This window comes from Panthera pardus, unplaced genomic scaffold (genome assembly GCF_024362965.1).
Source record: "Panthera pardus isolate Hobbes unplaced genomic scaffold, ASM2436296v1 HiC_scaffold_10, whole genome shotgun sequence".
Classification (NCBI taxonomy): Eukaryota; Metazoa; Chordata; class Mammalia; order Carnivora; family Felidae; genus Panthera; species Panthera pardus.
The window spans coordinates 29,852,605-29,877,884 of NW_026526655.1; the positions used below are offsets into that span (position 1 = coordinate 29,852,605).

At 42.0% G+C, this 25,280-nt stretch overlaps 1 protein-coding gene across 10 annotated transcripts in view; it reads left to right on the forward strand.

Annotated features, from left to right (window-relative positions):
* CMKLR2 (chemerin chemokine-like receptor 2) overlaps positions 1-25,074 on the forward strand; it is an 80,006-nt gene extending 54,932 nt beyond the window's left edge. For 3 of the 10 annotated variants that reach the window (XM_053905643.1, XM_053905632.1, XM_053905629.1), the window contains 3 exons: positions 7,013-7,716; positions 14,170-14,239; positions 23,495-25,074. In XM_053905643.1, the coding sequence (XP_053761618.1) occupies positions 23,525-24,592 (1,068 nt within the window). In that variant the 5' untranslated portion in view covers positions 7,013-7,716; positions 14,170-14,239; positions 23,495-23,524 and the 3' untranslated portion in view covers positions 24,593-25,074. Of the gene's footprint in view, positions 1-7,012; positions 7,717-14,169; positions 14,240-14,422; positions 16,730-20,331; positions 23,117-23,494 lie in introns of those variants that run through there. The other 7 variants (XM_019446260.2, XM_053905647.1, XR_008423296.1 and 4 more) reach the window with 6 other exon arrangements.
* The last annotated feature ends 206 nt before the right edge of the window (positions 25,075-25,280 follow it).

Below are 25,280 nucleotides of genomic sequence, written 5' to 3' on the forward strand. Positions count from 1 at the left end.
CGAAGCAGAGCCCAACGTGGGGCTCAAACTCACAAACCATGAGATCATGACCTGAACCCAAATCAAGAGTCAGACCCTTAACTGACTGAGCCAGCCAGGCGCCCCTCTTTTCTCTTTTAACATGGAACTATCTTTCTATTTGTTTTTCCTTGACAAAGACTAATCAGACCAGGCCTGATGTCTTGAAGAACGTTCCTATTTTTCAGTGTTTTTCAAATTTGAGTCTTGTGACTTAATGTCATAAGAACTGAGGAAAATAACACAGTTTGCTTTTAATTCGATGATTTTAAGTATTAATACAGATAAAGTAATTTTTTAAGATATGCACTACCTTTGCTAGAAAGCCATTGAAGGCCTGCTTTTATATTCATTATTAATAAAGGAGAGTCTTAGAGAAGTAAAGAGATAAAATGATTTATTACACCAAATTTATTACACATATTTAAAATTGAGTTAACACAGTATCTGTGTGTGTGAGTATACATAGCCAGATACTATTTAACCTTCACATTTTCTTCTCTAACAAAGAATGAAAGAAAAAGCTGCTTTGTTGGTTTTTTTTTTTTTTTGTAATTTGCAAGTGAAAACAGGAAATGAAAGAATCATATTATCTTGTCCCATCATATTATGTTGTACCATAATCACATTATATTATATTGTTACTAAAGCTTCTTTAGTCCCTTAAATGTAGCACTCATTATAAGCAGCTCTAATCCTCTTAAAATATTATGACTCATTCATTATAACAAATTAAGGAAGACATGAGACACAAGGATCTTTTCAGATTATTTCCAGACAAGCTTCTTTAACTAATGTCCCTCAATTGAGCTAGTTATAAGTTTTCTGATGGAAAAGAATTACCTCTGCTAGGTATTAGTCAAATGCTTTCAAAATTTGTCAATGGCCACCACCATGACAAAGGGACAGGGGTATCTTCCTTTCTCCTCCCTACTTTCTTCTATCCCTCCTTTGTCCTTTTTCCCCTGTCTTTAATAGAAAGAATTCACTGCTAAAACTATATGATAGTGCTCATTTTCCACTCAAACTAAGATATATCCCATAAACATTAAAGGAAGTGGGAAATCTTCAATATAGGAGCCACAAGTGCATATGAGATAAATATAAAGCTACAGACTTGCTACTGTTACGTGTAGGATAAAATATAATACAGATTTGGTCAACTTTGCCTATTTTGAGCCTATATATTTTGATTCAGCATCATTCCTTGAATATTCATTGTGTTTAAGTCCCTAAACTGGACCCTCTGATGGGTCACAAATTTGATTGACTGGTTGATTGATTCACTTATTTATTCATTCATTCACTTTTATAGGTCTCTACAACTAAAGCAAGTTTAGGAAGGAGAAGAAGGTGGTGGAAAACTATGTGTGTTTCCATAGGAGCTTAACTAGTAAGTGGGCTACATTATTATTCTTAGATTCCATAAGCCTAATTTTTAAAAGAACACCATGCTATTTGAGGCACTGGTTCCCATATGCACAAAATATGCCTATTCAAACTCCTTATTCAGGTGACATGAGCAAAAATAGCAGAGTAAGGACCTCTGAAAGTTCTCTCCTCCACAAAGCAACAAGAAGCTGGCAAAATGGTCACATTCAACTTTTACATAACTCTGATATTTACCCAAAAGCTTGCAACAATCTGGGAGTGTTCATTAAAAACAAACAAGGGGTTGCCATTTGTAACTATGTGGATGGAACTGGAGGGTATTATGCTAAGAGAAATTAGGCAGAGAAAGACAAAAATCATATGACTTCACTCATATGAGGACTTTAAGAGACAAAACAGATGAACATAAGGGAAGGAAAACAAAAGTAATATAAAAACAGGGAGGGGGACAAAAGAGACTCATAAATATGGAGAACAAACTGAGGGTTACTGGAGGGGTTGTGGGAGGGGGGATGGGTTAAATGAGTAAGGGGCATTAAGGAATCTACTCCTGAAATAATTATTGCACTATATGCTGACTAATTTGGATGCAAATTAAAAAAAATAATAAAAACAACAAAAAAAAAACCCCAAAAAACAAACAAGGGGTGGCGTGCCTGGGTAGCTCAGTCGGTTAGGCAACCCATTTCTGTCAGGTCATGATCTCACGATTTGTGGGTTTGAACCCCGCATCAGGCTCTGTGCTGACAGCTCAGAGCCTGGAGCCTGCTTCGGATTCTGTGTCTCCCTCTCTCTGCCCCTCCCCAGCTTGCGCTGTGTCTCTTTCTCTTTTTCTCTCAAAAATGAATAAACATTAAAAAAATTGAAATAAACAAACAAACAAGGCCACCTAGGTGGCTCAGTGGGTTAAGCGTCTTGACTTTGGCTCAGGTCACGATCTCACAGTTCTGTGAGTTCGAGCCCTGCACAGGGGGCTCTGTGCTGACAGTTCAGAGCCTGGAGCCGGCTTCAGATTCTGTGTCTGCCTCTCTCTCTGCCCTTCCCCAATTCGCACTCTGTCTCTCTCTGTCTCTCAAAAATGAATTAAAAAAATTTTTTTAAATAAAGATACATAAAAACAAACAAAAACAACAAAATTCAAAACTACTCAATCACAGTAAAAGAAGTGAGCTGTGTGGCATTTTTAACTTGCCCTGGTCTCATCCTGCTTTGCAATATTCTTGAAAACCAGCAGCCTGCATTCGTTCTCCATGAAGACTAGCAAGCAGCCAGGCAGCAACTGAAAGGAATAGAAAGCAGTTGTGGAAATCCTTCAAAGCTTCATCCCCAGAGAACTGTTCTATGACCTGTCTGGTGGCTTCTTGGAAAAACTCACTTGCAAGACTATCTATATTTGACCTAAGTCAGCTCACCTACTGTGAAAAGCTTTTTTCCCAGAAGCATTTGTCAAAAATAATAACAGGCAGTTACTTAGCTTTTCAGCTGCCTGAGGTGATGGACACCAGTGGAGGGAAAGCATTAGACTAACCAAAAGCTTTAAAAGAAAGACTGAGGAATGAGACATACAGAGAGGCCTTGAAGAGCTCTGATGTGTACCTGAGAATCCAGAAGGCCACATGCAAGAATAGGCTATGCTCATGCCTGGGGTTCTGTGCATGGCCAAGAAAGCCAGGAAAAGGCCCTAAGCTTTCACCTCTGGATGACCTTGAAGGTTCTGCAAGCAGAAAATAGAGGCTAAAGCAGAGGTGAAAAGTGTGCCCCCAACATGCAGACAGAGCCCCTCACCAAAACCTGGGAGACTTATTGGTTCCAGGCATTTAAGGAAATTTCCAGGTTCTACATTATATATTCTGAGCTTTGCATGGTGGTAACAACAAAGGAAAGGTTGCATAAGCCATGGGACAGTCTACAGTTTTGATGTCTCTCTGGATTCCTGATCCCTCCATTTCAGTTCAGGCCACTAAGAATTTTCCTTTCTTTCTTGCCAGTTCAGCCATACATTTAAAAAGATGATTTTTGGGGACACCTGGGTGGCGCAGTCGGTTAAGCGTCCAACTCTTGATTTCAGCTCAGGTCATGATCTCGCGGTTCCTGAGTTCGAGCCCCACATCGGGCTCTGCACTGATGGTGCAGAGTCCGCTTGGGATTCTCTCTCTGTCTCTCTGTCTCTGTCTCTCTATCTGCTCCTCCCCCTCTTGCATGTGCACGGTCTGCCTCAAAATAAATAAATAAGCTTTAAATAAATAAAACTTTGTCAGCACAGAGCCTGATGCTGGGCTCGAACCCACAAACTCACGAACCCACAAACCATGAGATCATGACCTGAGCTGAAGTTGGATGCTTAACTGACCGAGCCACTAGGTGCCCCTGTTTAGTGTTTTTAGAGGTTTTGTAGTGAAAAGTGCTTTAAAAATATCCGGAGTAGCTGGAGTACCATACTGCCAGCAACATAACTCCACCAAGCTTTTGAGTTACTAATAGCCTTCCTAAGAAGGTTCTACCTACAGGGTCACTTCACAACTGAACGAATGTATTAAGGCACAAAAAGTTATGTAGACCGCAGTGACTACATTGTTGGAGAGTTCCATGGTCTTTTTCTGCTATTCAGCTTCAGAGCCAGGCTCCAACCAGCTCCTTTTCTCTCCTTATCTTTGAGGGGCCCCACCAACTCAGACACCTTCTGCTCCCGCCATAGCTGACTCTGCCCACTTCTCTTGTTGCACATCTCTCCAACTGCCATACTCTTTGCTCCACAAACATTTAGTTTTATCTTCAATCTTTTACTGTTAATCGCTAGAAGAGAATAGCAAATAACAGAAACACGGTCAATATGAGAAATTTACAAGCATTTCATAATGTTACAAAAGGTCTTAGAATCATGGTCCTGATTTCCTTCTAGAATGAGTTTTTGTCCTTCTGATTTTATTCTTTTAGGGAGTTGTTCTATATTTAGGTGAAGGCCCCAGGGATCCGGTTTTCAAAAATGACCCTTCTTCCTCAATTGAAGGCACACGGGTCTGTGGATGCTATCACGGCAGAACAATATGTATCCTCTCCTCTCCAGAAGACATTTGGTACCTCTGAGAATCGCCAGATTGAATTATCCCCAAATCAGTCATCCTTTGTCCTGATCAGGAATACTATGGCCATTATTTATAATCCTATTATTAGATGATCAAAACACCCACATATAACCTAGACTTTGATAGTGGTCCTACTTTTAACCACCTGGTTAACGCAAGGCTTCATTCCCTTCTGCAACATTGATTCCATAATATGTTAGGGCTTTTTCCTCTTCGCCTTTTATTTTTTAGCCTTTTTCCCTATTTTCCATCTTATTGTCTCTCTGTGCTACATTTTAGGTACCTGCTTCAGATATATCTTCTTTTTTTTTTCTTTTTAAGTTTATTTATTTATTTTGAGGGAGAGACAGCACAAGTAGGGGAGGGGCAGAGACAGAGGGAGAGAAAGAGTCCCAAGCAGGGTCTGCAGTGGCAGAGAGAGGGGCTCGAACCCATGAAACCATGAGGTCATGACCTGAGCCAAAATCAAGAGTCAGACGCTTAACTGACTGAGCCACCCAGGCGCCCCCAGATATATCTTCAGGTTTACAGTCTCCCTTTGGCTGGGTCTACCCTATTATTTTATGCATCCAATAACATAAATTTCAATATTAACTTTGTAATTTCTAGAAGTCCTGCATGGTTCTTTATAAAACTTTCTTGGCCCAAAGTAAATGTTCTCCCTAAAATCCTAGTAATATTAGTGCTTCTGTCTTTAGTATTTAGGTATTTATTTCGACCCATCCTCCTCAGCATTCAGATATTTATAAGTGCTCCACTTTACGTTTTTTTCATGTATAAAACGAAAGGAGTAGATTTAAATTGTCTCTGACATCTCATTTCACTTTAATAGACTACAATTCTGTGATCTTTAGCCATACTAACTTCACTGTCTTTCTTTCTTTCTTTTTCTTTTTAATGTTCATTCATTTATTTTGAGAGAGAGGGAGTGGGAGAGGGGCAGAGAGAGAGAGAGTCCCAAGCAGGCTCCACACTGTCAGCACAGTCCCTGACGCAGGGCTCAGTCCCGCAAACCGTGAGATCATGACCTAAGCTGAAATCAAGAGTCCTACACTTCACTGACTGAGCCACCCGGGTGCCCCTACTTCACCTTCTTCCAAAGAGATTAAAGAATAGAAATTGGTTTGTAAAGGGAGCACTCCCATTTCCCCAACAAAAAATGGCAAGTTGCAACAGATGAAAAGAAATAGACATGGCAGTCACATCTTTGGGAGTCAAAATGAGAAATAAGAAAAGTGTTTCCCTTCACAGTACATTACATGTGAAAGAAATTTTATACTGTCCTCTCCTTTTATCCTTCATGCCACCCCACCCCTCCAAGAATACTTAGTGAAGGCAGCACGGCATATATTCATTGATTGGGAAATTACCGCTAAGCCACAGAATCAGAACTGTACATTCTGACCAATGGCCAGGAGAGCCATCGAACTGTATCCGGTACGACGTTAGAGTAACCCAAACAGAGAGTTTCAGGGTTGGCGGGACTTTAGACATCATCAAGCCCAGTCACACTGAATTCCTGGTGTCCTCCCACAAAATCCTCAGTTTGTGGTTGCCTCATTAAACATCTCCAAGTATGAGAAATGTGCCATCATCTGACCCAGTTCTGTACTAGTATGAAAGCTCCACGGGTTCTGTTCACCACCAGTCACTACTCTTTCTTCAGGGCCCACAACACATAGCAGATGCTCAATAAATATTTTAAAAAATGTTTTCTGATAAAGGGCGCCTGGGTGGCTCAGTCGGTTTAATTAAGCGTCTGACTCTTGACTTCGGCTCAGGTCAGGATCTCACAGTTGGTGAGATCGAGCCCTGCGTTGGGCTCTGTGCTGACAGCACGGAGCCTGTTTGGGCCCTCTCTCCCTCTCTCTCTGCCTCTCTCTCTTTCACTCAAAATAAATCAAAATAAACATTAAAAAATAATTTTTTTTGAGAAATATTTTTTAAATGAATAAATGCCAATTTTTAACCACTATAGTCTTCAGAAAGTTTGCCTTCTGTTGAGCTCAAATATCTTTTTCTCTCATGTCCTTAGTTTTGCTCTCCAGCCAGATAAATTTCCCTCATCTGCATACCAGACCTTGACCCACTTGAAAAAGTGATCCTACCCAGGGGCGCTTGGCTGGCTCAGTCAGAAGAGCATGCCACTCTTGATCTTGGGGTCGTGAGTTCGAGCCCCATGTTGGGTGCAGAGATTACTAAAAAAATAAATTAAAAAAAGGTTATCCTGTTCTTTCTTTTCCAGAATAAATAGCTTCCACCAATTCATTCAGTGTTCCTCAACATGATACAGTTTTAAGCTTTCCCTCCATCCTGTTCTCTCTTTTCTGGACATGCTCCAGTTTACCATTGTTCCTCTTAAACTGTAATTCTCAGAAAAGAATACAACAATCCCGGGTGCAACCTGACCAGTTCAAGCAGAGTTGGACAAACTCTCCCTCAATTCTATTAAAACAGCTCGAGGGCAAAATCACAGGGGTTTTTGTTTGTTTTTCTTCTTTCTTTCTTTTTTTTTTAAGCAGTCACATCCCTTTCTTGATTCACATTGAGCTCACGGTCAAGGAGAAATCTTGTGTTGGTGCAGAAATTTAGCACGTCTAAATGTTGGAACCCGTTGCCCCAGGACACTAGTCTCCATGCCTTTGGCGAGTGCCACACACTGTGGAAATGTGAGTGGAGGTGGTTGAGTGGGACCTTGCCCAGGTGGGCTACATCGACTCCCTTCTCTTGGGTGATAAGAAGGCACCCGGGTGGCTCAGGTGGTTAAGCGCCCGACCATTGACTTCGGCTCAGGTCATGATCTCACGGTTTGTGAGTTTAAGCCCTGCATTGAGCTGTCAGCGCAGAGCCTGCTTGGGATTCTGTCTCCCTGTCTCTGCCTCTCCCCCACTTGCTCTCTATCTCTCTCTCAAATTAAATAAAAATAAACTTTTAAAAAAAAGTATATTTTTTAAAAAAGCCCTGCAAAAGCCATTAGTCCATCTTCTGTATCTCTTTGATGTAGGCTTACCAGATCCATCTTAGGAAAAAACTTCAGGGCCCGTAACTGCTACCTAAGCACATTACCAACTAGGAAAACCTGTCAGAGAAGATGATTTGCTTTGTACAGTAACTGACATAAAGTTCAACGTGGGTGTTGCTTAACAAGTGAATTCTGAAGTGAGAGAAGAGAGATAATTTCTAACGAACATTGTGGACACTGCCTTATGGTCTCATTTTCCAGGTGTGTATGGTGGAATTTGATTTTTGAGAAGTAATAGAAAGGCCATTCTGGATATCTCTTTTCAGAACCTTCAAAATTTTATTATCTTAATGGAGACAAAACTAAAGTGTCTTCAACTCAAGCTATCTATGATTACTGTTAATGTGATTCTGTATGGCGGTTTTGAAGATGAATGTAGCAGTCAGAGAAAGACAAATGCCGTATGATTTCACTCATATGTGGAATTTAAGAAACACAACAGATGAACATAGGGGAAGGAAAGAAAAAATAAGATGAAAACAGAGAGGAAGGCAAACCATAAGAGACTCAGATACAGAGAACAAATTGAGGGTTGCTGGAGGGGTGTTGGGAAGGGGGAGGGGGTAAATGGGGGATGGGTAGGGGGAGGAGCTAAATGGGTGATGGGCATTAAGGAGGGCACCTGTTAAGATGAGCACTGGGTGTTATATGTAAGTGATGAATCACTAAATTCTACTCCTGAAACCATAATTACACTATATGTTAACTAGGATTAAATTAGGAAAAAAAAGATGAATTTAAAATTGCCGTGTCTTTTCTGCTTTTAATAATTTTTGATAGTTGGACTTTAGACTTAAAATAGTTTGTCTGACTTTGTCTTGTTAGAGAAAATCTGTGATGAACAGAAAAGATACAGGAACCTGTTCTAAAAGTAGAATTAAAAATTTTTTTTTTATTATTATTATATCAAGTGTTTTGTTACTGAGTTCCTTCCAAGTTCCTTGCCAGGAGATTAACTGCTTGTGTTATATTTCAATGAAGATATATTATGTTACTTGGATAGGTGCTGATTTGAGTACCTGTGAAACCCTTGGCTTTTGAGTTATCGAAAGTACTGAGCAGTAGGAACAGTGGATATATACATACGTCCATTCTTTCTCATGAGCCACCATGCTTAATGACCTTCACAAGACCCCATTTCTTTTCCTCAAGTACTACACCTCTGTTTCTGGGTCAGAATGAGTCCTATCAAATATGAAAGAAAGATACTAAATAAATGCAAATTCTTTTACTGTATAGTTACTAGGTCCGGGACCAATTTACAAAAATAATGTAGTTAAGAGTCCTCAGAAGTGGTTCTTTCCTCTCTCTTTTCTACCGCTCTAGAGCGTTAAGTAAACGGAAAAGATGCCAATTATAAAATGAGCCAAGAACAAGGGAAAGCTCTTAAAATACAGTCATAAGTTTTACCACTGAACTGCAATCTATTGCTTCCTTCCTTCCTCCCTTATTCCTTCCTTCTACCCTCTCTTCCTTCTCTCCTTCCTTCCTTCTCTCCCTCCTTCCTCCCTCCTTCCTTCTTTCCTTCCTTCCTTTTGTCCTTCCTTCTTTTTCTCTTTCTTTCTTAGTCAAGGAAAGAAAAGGAGAAAATATAAATGCTTTCTCTCCTTACCTTCTAGCTATGCAAACTTAGGCAGGAAGAACTAGTTAGGAAGTGGAGATTCTATTTCTCCTGCAGCTCTCCAGCTGTTTTGGGTACGGTTGCATGTTTATAATTTTTTTCTCCCAGATGTTACATTTTATAAAATCTGACTCATTAGGGTGGTACTAGTATCTTTAGATGGAAAGAAATCCCTGAGGGCTGGATGATTACACAAGTCTGCTTCACTAAAGACCTGAAATATTTGAATAGAATATTTCCCAGAAAAAAAAAAAAAAAAGAAGCAATTAGAATTTGCCATAATTAAATAAATCAAAGAGCAATGATTTCAAATTCCTTTTTTTTTTTTTATGGGAAGAATGAAGGATGGATAATATTCTTGTTTGGGGAGGCTTGATTTTTATTTGCAGAATGTTTTTAATTTGTGTGGACTTTTCGTTTTGGAACTTGGTCTATAATTTTGTTTCTGTGTGCAACAAAAAACCCCCACATTTATTAGAAGACACTTTTCGAATGCCCACTCTGTGCAAAGCACCAGATTTGGTGCTACTTGGAGTAGTAAAAGACCTAGAATACACTGTCTTGCCATCTTTCAGCTTCTCATAAAAGTCTACAATTAAATGTCACCGGGGCGCCTGGGTGGCTCAGTCAGTTGAGCGTCTGACTCTTGGTTTCAGCTCAGGTCGTGATCCCGCCGTTTATGGGTTTGAGCCCCACGTCAGGCTCCGCGCTGCCAGTGCAGAGCCTGCTTGGGATTCTCTCTTCCTCTCTCTCTCTCTCTCTGTGCCCCCTGAGCACTCTCTCTCTCTCTTTTTCTCACAAATGATTAAATAAACTTAAAAAATTTTTTTTAAATAAAATGAGATGAGATGCCTGGGATCCCAAATGGGAAGGGGACTCATCCAAAGTCCTGCATCTGGTGACACACAGAACTAAGACTTGGTGTCTCCTTAGTTCCAGTGCTCTTTCAACACACCAGGCTACTTAGTACCTGCGGACTTAAATGGCAGGGCCAGCACCAGGGTGAGTCAACTGATGCAAAATTGTACAAAGTACCAAAAACTGCATTAATCAAAATGAATGCAAAAAAAAAAAAAATCTGCTGAACAAAATACCAAAATTTTAAGTGAAGTCAGGATCTGGCCCTACACTTGCCTGACACCGCCTCACTTGCCTCACCCTAATCTTGGCCCTGTGCCGTGCAATCTGAACTTTTGGGTGGACCAAGGGGGACAAACGATAAGGAAACATTCCCATAAGTGGGATAATTGTAAAGTATTATTGTAATTGTAAGTTGCAAAGGAGTCCCTGAATTAATTTATAGAGTGAGATATCCAGATGTTCAGAGATAGATCACAAACTATCCACAGTAGTGTATTGAGGTAAATGGCTCTCATTTGTTTTAATAAGAAACAGACTGTAGGGCGCCTGGGTGGCTCAGTCGGTTGAGTGTCAGATTTCGGCTCGGGTCATGATCTCACAGCTCGTGAGTTTGAGCCCCGTGTTGGGCTCTGTGCTAACAGCTCAGAACCTGGAGCCTGCTTTGGATTCTGTGTCTCTGTCTCTCTCTGCCCCTCCCCTGCTTGTGCTCTCTCTGTCTCAATAAATAAAGAAACATTTGAAAAACTAAAAAAAGGGGGCACCTGGGTGGCTCAGTCAGTTGAGTGTCTGACTTCGGCTCAAGTCATGATCTCGTGGTTTACGGGTTCGAGCCCCGCGTCGGGCTCTGTGCTGACAGCTCAGAGCCTGGAGCCTGCTTCAGATTCTATGTCTCCCTCTCTCTCCGCCCCTCTCCCCTCACACTCTGTCTCTCTCTCCTTCAAAAATAAATAAACGTCAAAAAAAATTTTTTTTAAATAAAGAAAGAATGGTGTTAAAGACCCCTTCTTTGTGCGTGCATCAGTGCCTTCTGGAACATCCCCAACCAGCAGCCTGGCTGTGCCGAGCCCCCTTAGTGCCCACCCAATGCGACGTATCTGTTTGCTCCATTTGCTGTTTGGTAGATTTTTTAACATTCTCTGTTTTGAACAGCTATAAATTCTTGCTTCTACTAAGCCAAATTTTCTTGGCTGTTATGCCAACATTTTTTTTGTCCTAGCTCCAACATGAGAAACACAGTAATGTCTTACTTTTTCCTTATCTTAAAGTATGTGAAGACAGCTATCAGACTCCTTCAGTTTTCCCTTCTCACTGGTTTCCTCCAGCCATTCCAGCAAAGATGTAACTTTTCAAGTGCCCTCGGTCTCCTAGGTCCTTCCTTTTACACGGCTTTCACCCTCCGGTGGTCTTTTCAAAATCTGTTTTGCCGACCTCAACAAACTACTCCTGATACAGATTGACCATGACAAAGTGGAGAGCTGAGGTTGCCAGCTTTGCAGTTATTAGCATGAAATAATTTTAAATGTTCATGACGAATGGCTCCAAACCATCAAAATAATGATTCTGGCACCCAACTGTTTGGTAATGACCGACTGGAAAGACTTTCAACTTAGGCTTTATTTTATCTTCCACGACTACACTTTATTCCACACTCCCTCCTACGTCCTCCCAGTTTGGGGGGTGGGGGGTGGGGAGGCAAAGCTATTGTCAGGCATTATATAAATATATATTGTAAGGCATAATCTTCCATGAATGGGAGGAAGTTCTAGCACCGTTGCCCTTCCCACCACCCCGAACATTTTTGCCGTCGTGTTGAAAAAAACATTACTGTTGCAACCAAAACCAGTTTCTCTTCCACCTCCGAGACCAAGTTCACTTACTACCTCTCTGAATGATAAACAGTATTGTTTTGTGAAATGGCTGCAACTTCAGTCTATTCTACAAGTCCCTTGACTTTTGTTCCTTCTCCTGCAGGAGAATAGCCTTCTTTTTCCTTCACAAAGGAAATATCTTAATATAAATTAAAGTAAGAATCCAATGGCTGCCCAGTCTCCACCCTAAACCCAGTATTGCCCCTATTCTGTAAATGTCATTGACAATATGTGATTGAGAAGCAAAATGTCTTTAGTGCCAACTAATGATGAAATAGAATAGCAAACAGGTATGGTAGCTGCAGACTTCCACTGTGTGGCCCAGACTTTGCTGAATTTAAACCATGGGTGGTATCTATTTATGAAAAGTTATGTACTCTGTGAGGTGCTCTAAAATCCATTCTTCAGGAGACATAACACTGCCGGGAGACACTAAAAAAGGATTAAAGCTTTGGTGTTGATTGTTTATATGAATGAAAATATCCCAAAACTGGGAAAAGTCGGATCTCCAGTAGTGGTCTAGTCATATGCTTTACAAAAATAAGGTTACACAAGTCCTGTGCCATCAAGGTTTTCTTTTTTTCTTTTTCTTTTTATTTTTTAACGTTTATTTATTTTTGAGACAGAGAGAGACAGAGCATGAACGGGGGAGGGTCAGAGAGAGGGAGACACAGAATCTGAAACAGGCTCCAGGCTCTGAGCTGTCAGCACAGAGCCCGACGCGGGGCTCGAACTCACGGACCGCGAGATCATGACCTGAGCCGAAGTCGGCCGCTTAACCGACTGAGCCACCCAGGCGCCCCAAGGTTTTCAAATTCAGTACCCATATTCCTTCTGCTAAAAAATTACTTGAAAAATCCCTTTTCAAAGAAATACTGATTTGAGGAATTCTCTTTGCTGTGACTAAGGCTTTGAAACATTACATTATTGATGATGGTGATTCTCCCAGACTCTGAATAAAATTTGGAAAAAAGTGAGATAAAGACCTAGACTATGTTGGGGTGCCTGGCTGGCTCAGTTGGTAGGGCATGTACGTCTTGATCACAACTCTTGATCTCAGGGTCATGAGTTTGAGCCCCATGTTGGGCATAGAGCTCACATTAAAAAAAGAAAGAAAGAAAAATGTAAAAGACCTAGACTATATCTTTATTCAGAGGTAAATAAGTAGCTTTATAAACGAGAGAAGTAAGAAGACTATAATGCTCTATGGTATTCTATTTTTTCACCACTCTTGGCCAGATTTGGGGATAATAATGGCAGCCCCCAACTCAAACACCTTCAGAAAAGAGGAATCTAACAATGTGTGAACTCCATACAGATTCAATATTTTGAAAAATAAGAAGCCCACAAAACAAAACAAGTGTTTATTTATTTATTTATATTTTTTAAAGGTTTTATTTATTTAAGTAATCTCTGCACTCAACATGGGGCTCCAACTCAGGACCCCGAGATCAAGAGTCGAATGCTCTTCTTTTTTTAAATGTTTGTTTATTTTTGAGGGAGATAGAGCGTGCAAGCAGGGGAGGGGCAGAGAGAAAGGGGGACAGAGGGTCCGAAGCAGGCTCTGCGCTGACAGTAGAGAGCCTGATGCGGGGCTCAAACCCACGAACCTCGAGGTCATGACCTGAGCCAAAGTCGGACACTCAACCGACTGAGCCACCCAGGTGCCCCAGGAGTCGAATGCCCTTCTCACAGGAGCCAGCCAGTTTCCCACTCTGGTTAGTCCTGAACTGGTGATAATCCATAGCTACAATTACTGAACACGCTTAATGTGCCAGGTACTGAGCCAAACCACCTTTTGAGGACTTCCTTTTGTGATTATCACAGCAACCCTATGAGTTAGTGCTATTACTATGCCCATTTGTCAAATGAGGAAACTGAGGTTTTGAGGGAATCGCTGATTTGTCTAAGATACCACAGCTAGGAAGAGATGGGACTGGGATCTGACAACAGACATTCTGATTCCAGAGCCCATAGACCACTTTATTGCTGGATATTTATTTCTTTATTAACTTCTTTGCGAGAGAGAGAGAGCACAAGAGTAAGCGGGGCTGGGGCAGAGAGAGAGAATCTCAAGCAGGCACTATGCACCGCGCCCAACGTGGGACTCAGTCCTGTGACTCTGGGATCCTGACCTGGGTGGAAATCAAGAGTCGGATGCTCAACCGACTGAGCCGCCCAGGTGCCCTTATTGCTGGATATTTAAATTATATCTGTGTGTTAATTAGCTGAAAGTCTTGCAAAGAAATTAAGCCTAAAAGTTTCTCCCTGACCCAAGGTTAACCATTCTCTGTTTTCTCGCAGTCCACAGGGCCATACGGATTGCACAAATCTGGATATTAACTTCTGGGTGGAACATTAAAACACCTGAAACGTAAGTAGGCATTGACTTTTCAAATATGTGCTTCGTCTTCTTCAACTGTCCAAGTGAAGCGTGGGGGTTACACTTCTAGTCAGCCGGCAAGTGCCTTTTATGAAAAGACCTTGATCCCAACAGAACGAAATAGGTATCATTTCATTTCCACTCAATTCACTTGTGTTTTTTTTTCCCATAAAGGAAGAACTCTCTCCCAACCCCACTGGCTTTAAAAGTGAATAAGACATCTGTATGCCTAAAATTAGTTGGCTCTTCTATCTGAGGTTGACCTTAATGCCAGCTGAATAAAAAAGTTATTGTGAAGGTTATACGCAGTTTAGCTAGGCTTCCTGAAAGCTTCTATTAATTTCTGAAGTGAACGTCTCTCAAACGATGTCTCCCTCATCTTTATTCTCACTCTCATGCCTAAGGCCCTTCCCTCTTTGTCTTCAGTCGTGGCAACACTCTCCCAAACTGCTGCCGGATGATCCTTACAAAAACAAAGCTTTGGCGATGTCATTCCCAGCTACACACATTTTTGTTCGTTCCCAACTGGCAATGGAATGAAATCCAAATACTTAAGCACGACATTCAAAGGCCTTCATTACCAGAACACTCCCCTTCTTTGAGCCAAACCAAAATACTCCCAGCCTCCTAGTATGCCAAGGACTATCGTTATTTATCTTCGTGTCTGACATTAAGTAGTAGCAAACGACATAGGAACGACAGATAGGCAAGATGCTTCTCTATTAGGGTGTGTGTCATGCCAGGGCTTGGGATGGGAGAAACTCTGTGGCAATCACTATTCTACCACCTCCCAAACAGCAGGAGCCATCAGTCTCACGCCCAGCCTTTAATTTCCATTTAAACTTCCCTGGCTTCCCTTAAACAATCAACAGGTGCCTTTAAAAAACTTGGCCATACTTCAACATCTTCCAAGCAGAGACTGTTCATCCAAAGGGTAGCAAAATACTCTACTGGTGTCAGACATCTTGGGTATAATCTGGGGTGTGGTATAGAGTTTACATTTGATAGCTAGTGGAAAATACTGAGCAATGCTCCCAAATAACTCCCCCCAGCTCCCCTCCCTCCCCCGCCCACTGACACACACATACACATATGCTTTTCAAAAAAAAATCTCTCTTCCCTAAGAAGACAGCCCTTGAAAAATAAAGTTTTGCTGGGTCACCGATCTGTGGTTTTCACCGGAGTTTCTCTGTCGTGTCCATTGATCTGTTCCACTCATTTCTGTCATTCATTCAGAAGCAAAATACATGTTCCCTCAAGGTTTTCAAAGGAGACACATTCAGCTCTTCAATTCTTTTTTACCAGGTTTTTAGGGAACCCTACACGGGCAATCCACATAGACAAAGATCAACAACACCATATCCTTCTCTCTGTTCAAAGGAGTTTAGAGACTAAATTCTCTTAAGATTCTGTTAGGTGTACATTTTTGCAATGGTCCATAAAAATCCATCTAACTCATCATTGTGGAACTAAATTAAACCCCCTTGCATTCACCAAATGTTCTGCCAGAAGGAATCCTTGTGTTTTGTCAAGGTAGATACACAAAATGTTTCCCTCTATCGCCAAGCCACAGTTAAAAGTTTAAAAGTTTAAAGCCACATTTAAAAGTTTAATGATACACATTTCTACCAGATGTCCTTCCCCCAAATCATCTGGGTTTTTTACAGACCATTTATCACCACACTTTTCTGCCAGGATTCTTGCAGTGAAATCTCTTTGTTCAGAAAAGAGTTCAGACTTTACTATCTATTAAATCTGAATTGATCAGAGACCAATTTATTTAATTAAAAATACAGTTCTCTGCTCCAGGACCAGACGTTGGCCACTTGAGTATCTGGGTAAATGTGACCCAGGAATGTGATAACTTGGGTCCCCTCAGAATCCGAATCCCTGCGGTAAACATCGCTCTTCATACTGTTTGGAAACCAAACCACAGACTTCAGGGGTAGTCCTCCGACCTTTGCTCCACACCGAGCATTTATCACCCATTTCTAACAGACTTGATGGATCTGCATATATGCACACCCACCGCGTAGCCTGGCACCTAGTTAAGTGGCTACTCAGAAGCTTTTACGGTCACGTATATCTGTTAGTCTTTATCTCAGGCACAGTTATTTATTTGCCTTTCAGCAGCACATATGGTTTAAGACAAATACAGTAGCTATTTCCTCTTTTCAGGCAAGTCTGAACGTCTCATCTTGACATTCTTATTGTGCTGTTCCAAGCATTTCCAAATTGAGAAAGCTATATGAGGTCTCAGTGGAAAGTCACTGCCAGCCAAGACTGTTTGCCTCTGCCTATGTAATAAATGACAGGGTTTCCTTTAAGCCCGGGTTCAAAGACTTAATTCGCTTGCTATTCATCTCCATTTCTGGTTACTGCCCAGCAAGGCTCATTTCTATTGCCCCGATGTTTCTCCAGTTTCACCACTGAGTCTGATTGCCAGCCTTCCATCACTTCTCAAAACACATGTGTGTTATGTGTGTGCACGTACCCACATGATTAGATTGAGGACACATTTTTTTCCTGCTTTCTTTTTGTCTCTCTTTTTGCTCTTTGTTTTTTTTTAAAAACTTTTTTTTAACATTTATTTATTGTTGAGAGACACAGAGAGACAGAGCACGAGAAGGGGTGGGGGAGAGAGATAGGGGGACACAGAATCCGAAGCAGTTTCCAGGCTCTGAGCTGTCAGCACAGAGCGCCACGTGGGGCTCGAACTCCTAAACCGTGAGATCACGACCCCAGCCGAAGTCAGATGCTTGACCGACTGAGCCACCCAGGTGCCCCGAGATTGCAGGTGTAATTTTGAGATTGCATTATCCATACTTTATTTGTACTCTGTCTCGTATGTGTACAGTTTTATTTTGCAATCATTTTATTTCTTTCTAGATACAGGGCACAGTGTTAAGCAAAGATTACAAATTCAAGTGCTGACAGTATTCTTGAAAGTATCATAAATGAATGATTTGGAAATGGTGGTGACTATGGCAAATCAGAAAGTACATTTCTCATCTAAAGAGGAATGGAGGGGCGCCTGGGTGGCTCAGTCGGTTAAGCGTCCGACATCGGCTCAGGTCGTGATCTCGCGGTTCACGAGTTCGAGCCCTGCTGCAGGCTCTGTGCTGACAGCTCAGAGCCTTGAGCCTGCTTCGGATTCTGTGTCTCCCTCTCTTTCTGCCCCTCCCCTGCTTACGGTCTGTCTCTCTCTGTCTCTCAATAATAAATAAATGTTAAAAAAAAAAATTAAGAGGAATGGAAATGCTGCTTTGGGTAAGAGAGACTCCCCCCTTACAAAGGCAGCTTCTTCCTCTTTCTGCTGTCGCTAAGGGAAGATTCCCTGCTTTCTCTCTGCCAGTATGTTTCCAGGAGCCATGACCATTGCTAAGAGTAGCTCCTTCCTTGAGGGTTTCTTACAGCCTCCCTTCATGGGAGGTGGGCACTGCTAGGTCTCCAGCCCAGTGCTTCAAGGCAAGGTCTAGAGGAGCTAAGTTAGTTAGGATACAGGTCCCGCTGCTTTACCAGAAGCCCAAGACAATAGCGGGGCAAATATTTTCTCACTTAGTCACGTAGAGAAAGGAAGTCCGAAGAGGTAGGGCCTCTCTGCTCCTTGAGGTCATCTGACGGCCCAAGCTTCTTCTAGCTTATGAAAAAAACATGTTTCCCTCATCCACATGGTACAAGATATCTCCTCATTGGATCCATGTCCCAGCCAAGGAGAAGAGGGAACAAAGGGTGGTAGAGAGCCTTAGACTCTGGGACAGAGGGCCCCTTAAAAGCTGGGGGTCCTTTTTGACGCTCCTCTTTCACACCTGATCCACCAAGGAACCTATGGATTCTGGCTTCCAAACAGAGATAGAATTCAGCCCCGGGACACCTGGGTGGCTCAGTCGGTTAAGATTCCGACTCTTGGTTTTGGCTCAGGTCATGGTCTCGTGGTTCGTGAGTTTCAGTCCTGCCGTGGGCTCTGCGCTGACAGTGTGGAGACTGGGATTCTGTCTCTCCTTCTCTCTCTGCCCCTCCCCCACCCCTCTCTTTCGATCTCAAAATAAATAAACTTAAAAAAAAAAAAAGGAATCCAGTCCTTTCTCCTCTTATCCAATCCACTCTCATCTCTGACCGGGCGTCTCGCAATAATCTTCTAACTGGTCTTGCTACTTCTATATTATTCGCTTGGCCACACTGCCACCACCACACGCCAAAGTCTGTTCCCAGCAGAGCAGAAGGAGGGATTGTTTGATAATAGAAACAGATTACATTTCACCTCTGCTCAAAATCCTTCAATGGCGTCCCACTTCCCTTAGAGTGTAAGCCAGAGTCCCTCAGCGGCCTTCAACCGTCTACACAATCTGACCTCCCACGCATCCTTCTTGCTTCCTTTCTTCTACTCTTCCCCTTGCTCACCTCGCTCACCCTATTCTAGCTCTACTGGCATCTTTACTGTTTCTGGAATGTGTCAGAGGCACTTCTGCCGTAGGCTTTTGCACTGGCTGTTCCCTCTGCCCGGAACACTCTTGCCTACAAGATCCACGTAACAAACTCCCTTACCCCGTGCCCCCCCATCTTTTGTGGTTGCCATCTTCTCAAAGAGTCCTTCTCTGTCCACTCCACTGAAAGTTAAAAGCACCTTACCTTTTCCCTTTATTCTGTTCTTTTCCCCCCAGTTTTTTCTACAGCCCTTACCACCTTTTAACACATCATGTCATTTGCTTTTTTATTGTCTATCCCCTTCTGCTAGAATCTAAAAACTAAGAGGGAAGAAATAATTGTCTCATGTAGTGAGGAAGCACAATTAACTAGGATAGTCCCTGAGAAATGGAGGCGCTTACTAAATACGTACTGAAATGATCTTGTGGTTCATGAGTTCGAGCCCCACATGGGGCTCTGTGCTGACAGCTCAGAGCCTGGAGCCTGCTTCAGACTGTGTCTCCCTCTTTCTCTGCCCCTCCCCTGCTCATGGTCTGCATGTCTCTGTCTCTCTCTCTCTCTCAAAAATAAATAAACATTAAAAAAATTTTTTTTAAATACGTACTGAATGAATGAGTGATTACAATTCAGAAATGGTGGCTGCCAGCACTAGGTTAATGTTATGGGTTGAATTGTGGCCGCCCCAAAAAGATAGGTTGACGTCTTAACCCCCAGTATCTCACAATGTGATCTTATTTGGAATTAGGGTGTTTACAGAGGTCATCAAGTTAAAACGAGGTCATTAGGGTAGGTCGTAATCCGGTATGACCAGTGGCCTTATAAAAGGGGGAAATTTGGACACAGAGACTCACACAGGGAGAACGCCATGTGGTGATGAAGGCAGATATTAGGGTGTCACATGTACAAGCCAAGAAATGCCAAAGTTTTCCAGCAAACCACCAGAAGCTAGGGAAGATTCTCCCTCACAGACCTCCCTCACTTCAGGAAGGAAACGACCCTGCCTGCACCTCACTTCAGACTTCCAGCTTCCAGATTGTGAGACAAAAAATTTGTTTTAACATTTTCAGATTTTTTTTTAAGTTTATTTAGTTATTTTAAGAGACAGAGAGAGAGAGCATGGGAGGGGCAGAGAGAGAGAGAGAGAGAGGGAGAAAGAGAATCCCAAGCAGGCTCAGCACTGTCCGTGCAGAGCCCGCTGCGGGGCTCGATCTCACGAACTGTGAGATCATGACTTGAGCCAAAATCTAGAGTTGGCTACTTAACTGACTGAGCTAGCCAGGCGCCCCTAAAATTTTAAGATTTTAAGTTTAGAGCACTTGGTCTTGTCAACCCTATGAAACTAATATAGTTGCTAGATAGGTGGGTAGGTGTGAGATTTGGAAGCTTAATTAGGTCCGGAGGTGCCTATAAACTAAAGCAACATATCAGCAAGGTATAAGAATTATACAAGATTGGGGCGCCTGGGTGGCTCAGTCGGTTAAGTGGCTGACTTCGGCTCAGGTCATGATCTCGTGGTCCGTGAGTTCGAGCCCCACGTCGGGCTCTGTGCTGACAGCTCAGAGCCTGGAGCCTGTTTCAGATTCTGTGTCTCCCTCTCTCTGACCCTCCCCCATTTATGCTCTGTCTCTCTGTCTCAAAAATAAATAAACGTTAAAAAAAAAAAAAAAAGAATTATACAAGAATACGTCCTTAAGGGTTAACTCTCTGTTCAAGGACTCAGGGGGACGGTTGCTGAACTCTGCCTTACTTCTCTCTTTTCTCCATCCTACCCACACCCCTCACCATCATCACCACACAAAAACATCTGCTCTAAATCGTAGGGGAATTCCTAGATTATATTTCCTGTGAAGGTGTCAGCTGGGCAACATTTAGCAACTCTTGAAGATCTTTCTCCAGCTTGCACTAACTGGACGTTGTGTCCAGTCAACTCATCCGCTTTCTGGAAGATTGGGAACCTCTGTGAACCTCAGGGTTTTCTGTTCGAAGGGATTCTGAAACGGACGAGCTAGGGCACTCATTTGCAAGGTGCTGCCCCCCTCCACCAAGAGAACTGGGAACAGAGGTGGTTGGTGTCGTTCAGCAGGTCCTATGATCATTCTGGCCCAGTAGGGTCAGTAATGGCATTGGAAGGGAGAGGTTTCTGACTTTTGGTGAGCATAATCATTGTAGTGCAGTTAGGGGTCTTCCACTGGCTTTCTGTGTTTGGAGAATGAGGTTCCTTCTGCCTCCTGCTTAGGATTTTGTAAGGTGATTTAGACCGCCACCTGGGTGGACCGTTGGGCTGCAGAATTCCTAACAGCCTAAAAGGTCATAACCACCAGGAAGGTGAGGGTGTCCCAGTATATAGGCAGAAAACCAAGACAGGGAGTTAGACATTAGGCTAGAAAAGATTTGACACAGAGGAGGGTCAGGGACCAGAAGCGGTGGGCAGAGTTAGATCCCAGACCTGCAAGCAAAGGGCGGCAAGAAAGAAGCCAATTCTTGCTCCCTGAAGTAGGATACATGAAGGAAAAGACCGGGTGTCAAGAGAAAAGCCAAGATCCTGGGGGTGCTCAAGGTCAGAGAGACTCTGGCGATGACGGTGACTTGGGGGTGAACTCACAAACTCTCCTGTTGCCTTTGGTTCTGAACAGGGTTTGTAGCAGAGCCAATCATTTCTTCAGCCCTTGTTAAGCACCTGTGATACGTTAAGACTTGTGCTAGGGACCATGGGGTTCAGAGGTGACAGGCATTGTTCTCAAGGAATTGAGAGTTTGGTAGGGCAGAAATCAATGATAAACCAATGACAATATAGTATATTAAGTACAATAAGAGCACAGTGTCATACACGGTTGTAGTAGCTAAGAGCTCAGGCTCTGTTTTCAACAGATCTGAATTTACATCCTGACTCTCCGGTTATTGGTTGTGTGATCCTGAGAAACTCACTAAGCTTCTTCAAACGTCAGTATCCTTTCTTATAAATGGGAATAGTAATAGGACCACTTACCCACTTTATAAGATTCTTATGAGAATCAAGTTATATCATACATGCCTGGCACCAAAACAATTCCCAATAACATTGACTATTATTTATAATAATAGTTCTTCTTATTATAATTATCTGGGGGAAGGTGATGTCAAGAAATGTTTCTAGGAAAAAGTGGCATTTGAGCTGAATATTGAAAAATAAAGAAGGGTGGCTGGGTCTGGAAGGATGCTAATGAATTGCTTTTAGTTAAAAAAAATTTTTTTTTTAATGTTTATTCACTTTTTTGAAAGAGAGAGACAGAGCAGAAGCAGGGTTGGGGCGGAGAGAGAGGGGGACACAGAATCTGAAGCAGGCTCCAGGCTCTGAGCTGTCAGCACAGAGCCTGACGCGGGGCTCGAACCCATGTGCTGTGAGATTGTGACCTGAGCCGAAGTCAGATGCTCAACTGACTGAGCTACCCAGGTGCCCCTGCTTTTATTTTTTAATTATGCCCTGCCAGATTCCTCAGACAATTTTAGGTGGGATGATAAATTCAGCGTTAGCAGGAGTGGGAGATGTCTCTGAGCAACATGGGACATTTTGACCTCTTCATTCTAACCCTACTGTAATCCCAGATCTTACATATTTGCCCCATTCATGATTGTAGCTCCATGAAATAAATGCAACTATTCATCTTTTTTTCTACTTGATTTTGAATATAACAGACAGAAATAACAAGAAATAAAATTGAGGTTGTTAAAATCGCACCCAGCAAAACTTTACTCTGATTGAAAAGATGCCTTTTCCATCTTCTTAACCCTTGATAGGAGGGGGGAGAAAAGCTCATGAAAGAGAATTTAAGTTTGGGTGAAATTATAATAGACACATTTTTGTATGGACAAACATAAACAAAATAAAATGATTAATAAATCAGATTTTTTCAGGGCTCCTGGGTGGCTCAGTTGGTTGAGCCTCTGACTCTTGATCTCAGCTCAGGTCATGATCTCACAGTTTGTGAGTTTGAGACCCAAACTCCGTGCTGATAGCACGGAGCCTATTTGGGATTCTCTTTCTCCCTCTCTCTGCCCCTCCGACCTCTCAAAATACATAAATAAACTTTAAAGAAAAATCAGATTTTTGTTGTAAATGTAAAAGATCATTAATTCAAATTACTTCAAAGGAATTTCAATAAAACAAAATTTTAAGTAAAGCTTAGCTGCACTCTATGGGAAACTGATACAGAAATTAAATGGTCATAGTCAAGTTTACTCCCAAGAATACCTTTTGGTTGAAAAGCCTTCCATACTGATATAATTCTTATGGACATATTTGCATTCATAAACATAGAATCAAAACATCAATGGATACAAAATAGGGTATTAAAATCTCTAGCACTTGTCTGTGACATCCAGGTGGGTGGATTGATGAAGCAGTTGAAACTCTGTCCATAGCTTGGGAAGTCAGGGTACCACTAAGGGATTTGAAGTCATCACCGTGTAAGTATTCATCTGTTTTCTTTTGTACCTTCCATAAAATAATCGTGCAGAGTAAGAACCTAATATATGCCTATTGAATGTTAGATTCTCTCTAGTCAGGCCTATAGGTCTTACGGAGAGAGGGATTACACCTGCGTCGTTTTAATTTGGCATTTACTGAATACTTTACAAAAATCAATTCTTACAGCTTTGAGAGTAATCGGAGCAAACTTGAGGTTCACCAAGATTTGGACGTCTGGAATATAATCACAAATCTTATCCCAAAATATACTTTTTCCAGTTCATAAGATGCAATATTTTTAGCCTGGCGTTCCTTATTCACTGAACATTTCTTCTGCTTTTAAACATTGTTTTCTTTCTTTTAAAATTTGCTTCTAGAGATACCCTCATTCTCCACTTGACAAGGTCATGGAAGATCTAGACGAAACATTATTTGAAGAATTTGAGAACTACTCCTATACCCTGGAATATTACTCCTCAGAGTCTGATTTGGAGGAGAAAGCCCACCTGGGAGTTGTTCACTGGATCTCCCTGGTGTTATACTGTGTCGCATTCATTTTGGGTATTCCAGGAAATGCCACTGTTATTTGGTTCACGGGGTTCAAGTGGAAGAAGACAGTCACCGCTCTCTGGTTCCTCAATCTGGCTATTGCGGATTTCATTTTTCTTCTCTTCCTACCTCTGTACATCTCCTACGTGGCCATGAATTTCCACTGGCCCTTTGGCATCTTGTTGTGCAAGGCCAATTCCTTCATTGCCCAGCTGAACATGTTTGCTAGTGTTTTTTTCCTGACGGTGATTAGTCTGGACCGCTATATCCACTTGATCCATCCTGTCGTATCTCATCGGCACCGAACCCTAAAGAACTCCCTGATAGTTATTACGTTCGTTTGGTTTTTGGCTTCTCTAATGGGTGGTCCTGCCCTATACTTCCGGGACACTCTGGAGTTCAATAACCACACTCTCTGCTATAACAATTTCCACGAGTATGATCCTGACCTTACTTTCGTGAGGCACCATGTTCTGACCTGGGTGAAATTTATTGTTGGGTACCTCTTCCCCTTGCTAGCAATGAGCATTTGCTACTTGTGTCTCATATTCAAGGTGAAGAAGCGAAGCATCCTGGTCTCCAGTAAGCATTTCTGGACCATCCTCGCTGTGGTCATGGCCTTTTTGATTTGTTGGACTCCTTATCACCTGTTTAGCATTTGGGAGCTTACAATCCACCACAGTAGCTATTTCCACCATGTGCTTCAGGCCGGCATCCCCCTCTCCACCGGCTTGGCATTCCTCAATAGTTGTTTGAACCCCATCCTCTACGTCCTAATTAGTAAGAAGTTCCAAACTCGCTTTCGGGCCTCGGTTGCTGAGATACTAAAGCACACGCTGTGGGAAGTCAGCTGTTCTGGCACGGTGAGCGAACAGCTCAGGAACTCTGAGACCAAGAACCTGTGTCTCCTGGAAACAGCTCAGTGAGTTATCACTCTTCCACAAATCAGTGCAAAGCTTTTATGTGGGTCCCCTGACAAATGCTTTCAGGTTATTTGGTTCCAAGGTACAGAACTAACCTTATCTTTTTGTTGTTATTTTTAGTCAATTTATTGGCATTACATTTTTGTGTGGGTATAAACCTTAGGAAAGATCTTCATTTTCTTTCCCCCCTGCAACTTAAATTATCTGTCATTTTTGCTAATTATACCATATTGGATTAGTCACCACTGGTGACACAGTATCAGCTATTTTTTTAAACCTTAGTAATTTGGAAGTCCTAAATCTTAATATTAAATATATGATTAACTCATTTCAAAAGTGTTAAAATATGTGCTTAAGCTCACTTCAGTTTTGCACAAGGAACCTATTAGACGTGTCTTAAAAATGCAGCATGTACTTAATTTCTTTATTTCATGAAATCTATGTATATACATTTATAAATTAAAGTAATGGTTATAGTAGCTTAACACATTGTGAACTATTAATGCCTAGTGAAGTGTCCCAAAAGCTAGTTGCTTAAAATCACAATTTATTACTATTATATCTCATAAATCTGAGTCCGAAATTCAAATAAGGCACAGAGAGATGGTCCATCTCTCCACTTCACAAGGTCTGGAGCTTTAGCTGGACCGGGATGACCCCAGTGGCTGAGGTTGGGAACAGCTTGTCTTCT